Below are 11,223 nucleotides of genomic sequence, written 5' to 3'. Positions count from 1 at the left end.
GCTGAGACTAGCCGTTATTAGATCCTTCAAAATTGGTACCACCTGCTGGCTTACTGATGCCGCAGGGTGTAGCACCAGTGGTTACTCCACCGGCGGCTTATTTAACTTTCGAGCAGCAGAAGCAATTGCTGGAAATTCAGATGGAGAAAGACCGGCAAGTTGCGGCAGTGCAGTTGGAGAGAGATCGGCTGGCTGCCGAGAGAGATCGGCTGGCTGCTGAGGTCCGTGAGAAGGACTGGCAGCTGGAGTATGACAAGTTGCGTGAGGAGGTTAAAAGGCGAAAGCAGTTGGAAGAACGGGCTTCCGCCGCTGTTAGTGAATCTATGGAATGTAATTTATCAAACATGGTTAAACTTCTGCCTAGATTTAACAATCGCAACCTCGATACGTTTTTTTCATTGTTTGAAAGTCTTGCTGATGATCGAAGGTGGGGAGACTCGAAGCGCACTTTGTTGTTGCAAAGTGTTCTCACGAGGAAGGGTCAGGATGCCTATGTTGCTCTGAGTGCTGAAGAGCAGAAAAAGTATGCCTCTGTTAAAGGAGCCATACTGAAGGCTTATGAGCTGGTCCCAGAGGCCTATCGTCAGAAGTTTAGAAATTGGAGGAAAGGAGATAGACAGCTGCATACTGAGTTCGTTCGCAAACTCACTACATTTTTCAATCGGTGGTGTACGGCTGTGGGGGTGAGTACATTCCAAGGTCTTTGTGATTTGATCTTGTTAGAACAATTTAAAAACACCATACCTGACCGAATTGCAACTTATATAGCCGAGCGGAAAGCTAAAACTGCCGCTGAAGCTGCTGTGTTGGCAGATGAGTTCGTTCTGACTCATAAAGGTAATGTTAGTGGTATGTCTTTGGGCAGTCGTGATTCTCGTTATAATCGTCCGGCTGGTCCGAGACAGTCTGCCTATCCCAGTGTAACGGGGAATGACCGGTGTCGTTATTGTAATGAGCGGGGTCATTGGAAGAAGGAATGTCCCGTGTTGCAGGGACGGGGTAAAGGTAGAAATACTCCTGCTAAATTTGTGTGCTGCCTCCTCCAAGGGCGTAGATACGCCAGTGGAGGGTGCGAGCGGTATGAAGTTTGAAGATGTAGTAACTGCTGTGTGTAGTGCTTCAGGGAGTTTGTCAGGTGGTGAGAGCTCTGACAAGTCTGAAGTGGCGATAACAGCCACAGGCCATAGTGAAAGCTATGGGCCGTTTATTTCTACAGGTTCTGTGTCGTTGTTGGGTAGCCTGGAGAAGGTGCCTGTAAGGATATTGCGCGACACAGGGGCATTTGAGTCATTTATTCGACAGCACATACTTCCATTTAATGAACAGTCCGACACGGGAAGTTGCGTTCTTATTAGGGGGATAGGAATGCAAACTTTTTCAGTTCCATTGCATAAGTTCAGTTTGGATTCAGATTTGGTTAAAGGGGAGGTTACGATGGCTGTTCGGCCCAAGTTGCCGGTAGAGGGGGTTGATGTAATTCTGGGTAACAACCTGGCAGGTGGACGTGTGTGGGCTGAGTCCTCGCCGTCACCTGTGGTAAGCGTGGTGCCATCACCTTGTGTCCCTGATGACTGCGGTGAGCAGTTTCCTGATGTGTTTTGTGCCTGTGCTGTAACTCGTGCGCAGAGTCGCAGGCAAGGCGTAAAGTCCAGTCCAGTGCCTACTTTGCCTCTGTTGTCATCAGTGTTGTCATGAGATGACCTGATTGTAGCGCAGCAAGGGGATGATGAGTTGGAAGATGTGCTGAGGAGTGCTTTATCTGTTGATGACATGGATTCTAGTGAGAGTGGTTATTTTGTCATTGACAGGATATTAGTGCGTAAATGGTCTGCCGTGGGTGATGAGCCTGTGTTGCAAATTGTGGTTCTGGTGAAATACCGTGATTTGGTGTTGCAGACAGCTCATGGTGATGTCGCGGGGCACTTTGGTGTCCGCAAGACTTATCAGAGGCTGTTGCGGCACTTTTATTGGCCAAGAATTAAATGGAGTGTGGCTGAGTATGTGAGAACATGTTGTGTGTGCCAGTTAACGGGTAAACCTAATCAGACAATAAAGCCTGCGCCGTTACATCCAATTTCTGTTGTTGGGCAGCCCTTTGAGCATCTTATTGTTGATTGTGTAGGTCCATTGCCACCCTCAAAGTCGGGATGTGCATACTTGTTGACCATCATGTGTCAGGCCACACGGTATCCAGCTGCTTATCCATTACGCACAATTACCACTCGTTCGGTCATGAAAGCATTGTCTCAGTTCATGTCGATATTTGGAATACCGAAGGTTGTGCAGAGTGACCGGGGAAGTAATTTCACTTCAGGCCTGTTTAAGGAAGTTTTGAATCAGCTTCATGTAACACATCGCGTAAGCAGCACATACCATGCACAGAGCCAAGGTGCTCTTGAACGGTTCCATTGTACATTAAAATCTTTACTGCGTGCTTACTGCGTTGAGTTGAATAAGGATTGGGAGGAGGGTCTTCCCTGGCTTTTACTAGCTGCACGCGAAGTAATACAGGAAAGTATGGGATTCAGTCCCAATGACCTGGTATTTGCACACAGGGTTCGGGGCCCTCTCTCTGTGTTAAAACATGAGTTGGAACCAGTGCAACCACCTCAGAACCTAATTGATTTCGTGCATGGGTTTAGACGGAAACAACTTCTTGCGTGGAAGTTGTCCAAAGAAAAGCTGTCTAGAGCACAAAGGAAAATGAAGCGGCTGTATGACCGTCGCGCTGTGGAGCGTGGGTTTAATGTTGGGGACCAGGTCCTGGCTTTGCTTCCAGTGCCCGGTTCGCCTTTTTGTGCTAAGTTCTCTGGTCCGTATGTTGTTGTGCATCAGGTAACTGATTTGGATTATTTATTGTCTACTCCTGATCGCAAAAGATCTACCCAGTTGTGCCACATTAATTTGTTAAAGCCATATTATGCTCCCGCTGTGCAGACAGGCTTGAGCGGTGAGAGCGCCAAGTCTGTCGGACTGTCTACGGCGAGCACATTGAGTGCGAGTTCTGATGTGATTGCAGACCCTGAGGATGCATTCTCTTCTGGTGCGGTGCTGCAATCTCGTCTTAGAAATTCTGAGTTGTTGTCCAATTTGGATAGGTTGTTCGGTCACCTTTCTCTTGGACAGCAAAGCCATTTGAAGTCTTTAATTCTTCAGTTTGATGTCTTGTTTTCTGATGTTCCTAGTTGCACAAATGTAACTCAACACGACATTGTGGTTGAGGATGTACAACCCATTCGTCAACGTTTTTACAGAATTCCACCCGAGAAAGAGAAACATTTAGAAGCAGAGGTGCGCTATTTGTTGGATCATGGTTTGGCTAAGCCTTCTTATTCTAGCTGGTCCTCACCTTGTTTGTTGGTAGCCAAGCCGGATAACACTTTTCGGTTTTGCACCGACTATCGTAAGGTGAATAAGGTGACAAAGCCCGACTCGTTCTCTCTTCCACGGATGGAAGACTGTATTGATCGGGTGGGTTCGGCACGCTTTGTCAGCAAGTTCAATCTATTAAAAGGGTACTATCAAGTCCCACTGACATCGTGAGCACAAGAAATTTCTGCGTTTATTACACCGTCAGGTTTATACTCCTATAACGTCATGAGTTTTGGTTTGCGCAACGCTCCTTCCACTTTTCAGCGGTTAATGAATCATGTTATTGCTGGGTTAGAAGGTTGCGCAGTATATCCTGACGATGCAGTAATTTATAGTAACACTTGGGAGGAACATCTGTCCCACATCCGTGCATTTTTTGTTCGTTTACGTGAAGCAAAACTTATAGTGAATCTCGCGAAATGCGAGTTTGCCCAGGCTACTGTGGTGTACCTTGGTAAGGTCATCGGACAAGGGCAGGTTTGTCCGGTTAGAGCCAAGATGCAGGCAATTGATGAATTTCCCCCACCTACCACAAAGAAAGAGTTTATGAGGTTTTTGGGGATGGTGGGTTATTACCGCAGTTTTTGTTTGAACTTTTTCACTATCATTGCTCTGTTGACTGCACTGCCTAGGAAAGAGGTTAAGTTTGAGTGGACATCGGAATGTCAGTCTGCATTTGAGAATTCGAAGTTGCTCTTGAGCACCGCACCTGTTCTTGCTGCCCCCCGGCTTGATATGCCTTTCGAGTTGCAAGTGGATGCAAGTCAAGTGGGCGCGGGAACGGTTTTGTTACAGTCTGACGACAGTGGTGTTTGTCGTCCAGTTTGTTACTTTTCCAGAAAATTCAATAAGCATCAAGTAAATTATTCGGTTATAGAAAAGGAAGCGTTAGCTTTGGTTTGGGCATTGCAACATTTCGACGTTTATGTGGGGGGAGGAGTACGGCCCGTGGTGGTTTATTCTGACCACAACCCGCTAACGTTCCTTCATTCATTGCAGAATCCCAACCAGAGCCTTATGCGTTGGGCTTTGTTTCTACAGCCGTATAATTTGGATAGCCGTCATATTAGGGGGGTGGAGAACATCATGGCTGACGCTTTGTCGCGATCCCCTTGTGATGTGTGATTGCTCTGTCATAATCCAGTGTGTTCTGTGTTTCTCTTATTTCAGCCTGTCTTAAATTGCTGCCTGGCGCCAAGGTGTGCTGATTGGTTGGGATGGGGAGATGCAGGACAGTGGAAAGTGGATGGGTATTTCACAGTCACTGTAGTATGACTGATTTAAGTTTTTGTGGTGTTTTCACTGTGCCCTGTTGTATATGTTCTGTATATGGATATTTAGTTTTTTGTTCAGTTAAATTGTGCAGAGACTCACTGAGGTGTGTCTCTGTTTTAAGGAGGGGGGTGTCACGACCTTGTCTGTTTTGGGGTGTCTTTAGCTCCACCCTGGTCCGTGTGTTGCTTAATGTGTAATCAACAGGTGACTGGTCCAGGTGTGGAGGATTGTAGATAATGGGGGCTTGGCCTATAAAAGGTCTCCCAAGAAGGCAAGAGGGAGCTTCCTCCTTCATTTTGGTTTGGTTAAACTCATTTGTACACAGACCATAACGCATTACATTTTTATTTTACATATTACTGACATTCTTTCATTATTTAAATAAATATCGATATATCGAACGTACTACTTGGTGTGGTCTCCCTTTATGTTGCACTTGCCTTGAGCGAGCAGGTGTAACACCATGGTGTGGTCTCATTCTCATCTCATTATCTCTAGCCGCTTTATCCTGTTCTACAGGGTCGCAAGCAAGCTGGAGCCTATCCCAGCTGACTACGGGCGAAAGGCGGGGTACACCCTGGACAAGTCGCCAGGTCATCACAGGGCTGACACATAGACACAGACAACCATTCACACTCACATTCACACCTACGGTCAATTTAGAGTCACCAGTTAACCTAACCTGCATGTCTTTGGACTGTGGGGGAAACCGGAGCACCCGGAGGAACCCCACGCGGACACGGGGAGAACATGCAAACTCCACCATGGTGTGGTGTTCTGAGTAATGTTGCCTGGTGGCGTCACGCTGGATGTGCAGGTGGTGTGGGATAGACTTTCATGCACCTTTTGGTGAGACTGTGGGCAGTGATGCCCACATCCTGACCCTCTTTTGGTGGACTTTTTTATTTCCAATTGTAAAGCGAACTTGGGTGTGAGAAACGTACTATACAAGTTGAAATTATTATTATTATGAAAGGAGTCTCTAGTCCCTGTGATGTCCTGGCGATTTGTCCAGGGAGTACCCTGCCTCTCGCCCATAGTCAGCTAGGATAGGCTCCAGCTTGCCTGTGACCCTGCACAGGATAAGCGACTACAGATAATGGATGGAGTCTCTAGTATCAGTGCTTTAAAGCAGTCGGCGCTAAAGCTGTATCTTTAGTTTTTCTGATTTTAAGATGTACAGATCTGCGGCTTCATCGTTCAGTTTAGCTTTATCAATTTTACGGGAAAGAATAAGGAAAATCCAGTGAGGAGATGACTGTTTATAGCTGCTATAAGGTAAGTGATCCAAGGAGCTAACGTGAGAATTCCTTCACAGTATTTCTAACAAGAAATGGATAAAAAAAAAGATGTCTAGGAATTTGAGTACAGATTGCACTTTCTTATGAGTGTTATTCTGCCTTGGAACACAGCATGAGTAGCAGTTTGAAAAGGTGCAGCTGGCTGACTTCACATGTCTCAGAGGAAGCACGTGTTAGTCCCCGCCCTCTGGTTGATGGTAGTTGTGTGATGGGGTGTGGGAATTGGCAGATTGGAGATAAAATATGGGGGGGGGTAATAAGGGTTATTCTTTAACCTTTCTTTAACAAACTGAGTGTTCTATTGGTGCAATGCAGACACACACATGCTCTATAAACCAAATAACTTTTGAGCCATTTATGATAGAGATGAGCTTTAAATTGTCTGAATTATAAGATTCTCTGTTGTCCAATACAAGTTGAATGGTGCATGCAACCCCGTGGTACAGGAACACAAGCTGATTGCACATGTCCGTGCACTGAGTCCCGTGATGGAAGGAGACGCAGCAATTCCACACCTCCTCGTGTCCAAATTGAGAAGTCAGAGCTTTAACTTGCTGAGGAAGAAGTGTATTTGCATCAAACATCACATGGAGCTCCAAAACACCTAAATACAACTTTTTCAATTGAAAAATAATCCCTGGTTGACTGTGGCACACGGGCAATTGCTCTAAGACAACGAGGGAGGCTCAGCCTCCTCTAAAAATGACGAACATCGTGTAGGATGAATTGCGCTAGGCTTATGTTATAGCCGACCTTATAACATTGCTATTTCAGATCCAGAATCATAGAAATATATGTGCTCAACCCAACTACAGTGCGAAATCATTCCGTTATAACTTTCGCCAGTTCACCTAATGTGTGCGTGAGTTTTTCCCCCTCGTGACAACGCGATGCAGCCCAGCCTCAGTGGACTTCAATGGCATTTGGGAGCTATGCACTTTTCAATATCAAAATGCAAGATGATTATTGGACAAATACTGCGAAAACGCCCGCCCACGGACTCCCACGAACTCCCAGCCTCACAGTGGGAGGGACATGGCAAAGCTTTCCGCGAGGAGACTGGTGATTGGTGAAAGCGGCCGGATATTTTCTTTGATTGACAGCTCGTTTCAAATATAGACAGGCAGCGGTGAATTTCAGTTCAGTCCCATGCGGATTCGCAAGTGCTGTGGTGTATTGTAAGAGATCAGCTTACATTTCAATTTCATTCATTACATACGGTTTCTACCAGCTTTTTTAGTTTGTATATATTTTCATCGTAAATAAAGTGTAAATATAGTGTTGTCAAGTTTGCTATCTTAGTTCCAGAAATTTCATTTGAGTGACTGAACTTGAACTTGAGGGGGCTAGTCAGCTAGCAAGAAAGCTGCGCAAGGATGCCAAGCATTGCTGATTTGATTTTGGCGAAGCCATTTGCCAGTCTTCCTTTCGAGGAAAAAATTAAAATTAAAGAGCAGGGTAGACCAACGCCTCAAATTGACTTGGTGAAAAAGGTAGGGAATAATACTCATTCCTTTCAGCTCTCCTGGTACGAGAAAGTGAATTGGCTAACAGCAAGTGACCCACATCAACAACAGTAAATAGGCTACTTTAGTAATATGTCATGGATGGACCAAAAATATAGAATCTATTTAAAATGTTTATGCTGAGTATATTATATTGGAATATATATTTCTCTGGATATGAATTAAACACAGCTACAATTTGGAAAACATTTTTAAACAAAAACACAGCCGAGAACATTTCATACTACAGACCTGGATTAAAAGTGATGGGTTATCAAAATTGTTAATAAAACATTTCTCAGTCAAAATAAGTAAAATATAGGGAAAGAGTCATTGAATGAAATGTGTGGCACCCAGCTCTATGTTTGGCTCCCCAAGGTCAGTGCTTGTGCCTATTCCAGAACACTCTGCTGTTACTGCTGAGGTTCCTGACAAAGAGCTGCTTTCAATAATGATCAATTTTTAAACAACATGCCACAATTTTAAAATATAAAATGTTAAAATATACCCCTCCCCCCCAACACCACCATCATGTATATTGGACAGTAGGCTAATGGGCCAAAAGAACCTGTTATTTCACAGTTTGTGACCCTGCCAACAATCAGCCAGATCAGAGGCAAGAGTATGGGCAAAATTGATGTGTTTTTTCTTTTAAAATCTGGAAATATCGTAACCGACCAGCCTCCCCTGTTTGAAAGACTACCAGCCGCCACTGCTGTGGAGTTATTCAACAAAACAAGCTTTATTCACTGGGTGTTTTTTTTTTAAATACCAAATATTGAATGCTCACACACAAGTAATACATGATGGTGACTTTACACCTCACTAGAAAGAAAGAAGAGGTGGGCCATTCTCAGAAAATGTGGCAAGTAACAGTAAAGACATTTTAAAAAATTTTGTATACACTAATTTTAGTTAATCCCTGTAAATATATTTAATATACAAAATGTGGTGGAAAAAGAAAAACTCTCATTCATTTGGATCCAAACAGAGAATCTTTATTGCTGTTTTCTCAATGCAAAGCATAGCTGGTTCGGGGCATGTACACCCGATGGCTTTTTATATCTTTGTGGAACTTTCTGTTAAAAGACCATAACCCAATTGAGAGCAAGAATTTAAACTCTTACCATAAAAGAAGTTGTCCGTTGTCAATGTTTTCTCAATATTTACACACGTATGCACACAGTGCTAGATTCATGAACGGGTCATGAACCCCTACCCTACGGGGTTCTCCCTACGGGGAGAACATGCAAACTCCACAGAGAAAGGCCCCTGTCAGCCACTGGGCTCAAACCCAGAACCTTCTTGCTGTGAGGCGACAGTGCTAACCACTACACCACTGTGCCGAACCGGTTCAAAATTAAAATCCTTTTGATTAACGTCCATATTATTTTGTGGATGTGTCCATATAATACATTACACAGTGGCGCGAAGATATGAAGTTTATCTCCTAGTGCTGAAAATATTTTCACTCGTTCACTTTGCTCACTCGTGAATATTTTCACCACTCGAAGATAAACTTCATATCTTTGTGCGACTGTCTAATATCCTCTATATATTTTCTTTATCTGCTTATATTTAAGAATTACTTGCCAAAGGCTCAGTGAGTATCGGTAAATAATAACCAAGATAAAGTCAAAGAAGATAAAATAAATCACAACTCCACCTTTCCTTTGGATAGTTTTAGACCAAACTTCATAGCATCTTTAGTGCTTTTAGGAACAGCATTTTCTTTCACAATGTGAAATTCTTCCTCGCTTATGGTGATGAAGTGATCGGCCACCATTTTGCCGAGTCACTCGAAGTGATTATGGAGAAATAGTCCGAATTTCTCAACCAATCAGTGCGCACGATTTTCTGTCATCACCTCCGTATTTATCTCATCTCATCTCATTATCTCTAGCCGCTTTATCCTTCTACAGGGTCGCAGGCAAGCTGGAGCCTATCCCAGCTGACTACGGGCGAAAGGCGGGGTACACCCTGGACAAGTCGCCAGGTCATCACAGGGCTGACACATAGACACAGACAACCATTCACACTCACATTCACACCTACGCTCAATTTAGAGTCACCAGTTAACCTAACCTGCATGTCTTTGGACTGTGGGGGAAACCGGAGCACCTGGAGGAAACCCACGCGGACACGGGGAGAACATGCAAACTCCGCACAGAAAGGCCCTCGCCGGCCCCGGGGCTCGAACCCAGGACCTTCTTGCTGTGAGGCGACAGCGCTAACCACTACACCACCGTGCCGCCCCCCTCCGTATTTATACTAAATGCTAATAAAACACATTGGGATACACTATTATAGGAAAGTAATCAACTTTGCGGATTGTAACTCTGTAACTCTGCATCATCCTACCAACCCATTGTTGATTATTTTCATGTAACTGCATGCCCCCAAGTGTTTTATTCCTTGCATATAACATACAGGTTGAAAACGTCAGTGTTTACACCCATCATTTTCTCTTTTTCTCTGCTGTCTGTTCACTCCTCAGCCAGATCGATGGTTTAGCACATCTGGGTGATAAGAAGATTTTTCCAAAGCTTGTGGAGGGCATCTTCAGCGATGGTCAGATCAATTGGGGAAGAATCGCTGTGCTGTTCTACACAGTAGGAAGGCTGGCTGTAAAGGTCCTGAAGATACACTAGCCTAAAGTATAGTGCTGTAGTTCTCTGAGTGTGTGTATTTGCACCATGATCACATTGTTCTTTCCTTCTTGAGCAGATGGTGCTGGCTGACTCGCCCACAGTGTTGTCAGAAATACTGGATTCATGTTTGCATTTCTTCAGGACGAAGCTATTGCCTTGGATTCGCAACATGGGCGGATGGGTAAGAAGAGAAGCAGAACAGCACTCACACATTCTCTAAAAAAATGGAGTAAAGATACTTTTCGACTAAAATAATCCAAGTGTCACATTCAGTTGGACATAAGTCTGCTAAATCAACATCAGTCGAACCATTATTTACATAACAGGCTGAGAAAGATCCTTCCACCACCTGGGTGGCAGGACAGAGAACAGTCTTAATGAACATCCTCCTGAGAACTGAGGCGACAAGGAAACAAAACTGGAAAAATTCATGATATAGGAATCTAATCTCATTGCTGTGCCCTGCTTTATTATTCCTACAGATCAGCAGCATTTCAGCGCTGACCCGGTTCTCCATTGAGCATAACTCTGCTTCCTCCTCCTGCGCCATCCGGCTGCCTGCTCCACTCATCATGGCCTTCGTCTGTGGGGTTCTGCTGGGTAGCGTCATTGCCTGGAAACTCAACAGAAGCAGCTGAGAGCAAGCGAGCGAGCGAGAGAGAGACAGAGAGAGAGAGAGAGAGAGAGAGAGAGAGAGACAGAGGCAGGCTGGAAAAGAACAAACAAGCTGTACTGTTACAAATGAAGCTTTTAACATGTTAAGTCAAGTTAAGTTTATTTGTATAGCGCTTTTAACAATAGACATTGTCACAAAGCAGCTTTACAGAATTTTAATGACTTTAAACATGAGCTAATTTTATCCCTAATTTATCCCCAATGAGCAAGCTTGTGGCAACGGTGGCGAGGAAAAACTATCTCAGACGACATGAGGAAGAAACCTCGAGAGGAACCGGACTCAAAAGGGAACCCATCCTCATTTGGGTTTAAGTGCATAAACAAGCTCCAGTTAGTTCAAAATGCAGCAGCAAGAGTCCTTACTAGAACTAGAAAATATGACCACATCACGCCTGTCTTATCCACACTGCATTGGCTCCCAATCAAATTTCGTATTGATTATAA

General features: G+C 44.4%; 1 protein-coding gene across 1 annotated transcript; it reads left to right on the top strand.

Moving 5' to 3' along the window:
- Nucleotides 1-1,434: 1,434 nt before the first annotated feature.
- LOC132869084 (apoptosis regulator BAX-like) lies at nt 1,435-10,742 on the top strand. The gene is made up of 5 exons (XM_060902438.1): nt 1,435-1,536; nt 4,543-4,571; nt 9,951-10,086; nt 10,181-10,285; nt 10,587-10,742. Exons 1-5 carry the CDS (start codon nt 1,435-1,437, stop codon nt 10,740-10,742), a joined length of 528 nt encoding a protein of 175 aa, XP_060758421.1.
- The last annotated feature ends 481 nt before the right edge of the window (nt 10,743-11,223 follow it).

The sequence above is a fragment of the Neoarius graeffei genome, chromosome 20 (genome assembly GCF_027579695.1).
Source record: "Neoarius graeffei isolate fNeoGra1 chromosome 20, fNeoGra1.pri, whole genome shotgun sequence".
Taxonomy (NCBI): domain Eukaryota; kingdom Metazoa; phylum Chordata; class Actinopteri; order Siluriformes; family Ariidae; genus Neoarius; species Neoarius graeffei.
Note: the sequence above shows the minus strand (reverse complement) of the source record. Positions and strands in the feature narration are given on the sequence as shown.

Coding starts and splice junctions, on each gene's coding strand:
- LOC132869084 (XM_060902438.1), top strand. CDS start 1,435: ATGGCTGTTCGGCCCAAGTTGCCGGTAGAGGGGGTTGATGTAATTCTG. Junction 1,537..4,542: donor AGTCCTCGCCGTCACCTGTG/GTAAGCGTGGTG, acceptor CTCTTATTTCAG/CCTGTCTTAAATTGCTGCCT. Junction 10,087..10,180: donor TAGGAAGGCTGGCTGTAAAG/GTCCTGAAGATA, acceptor CTTCTTGAGCAG/ATGGTGCTGGCTGACTCGCC.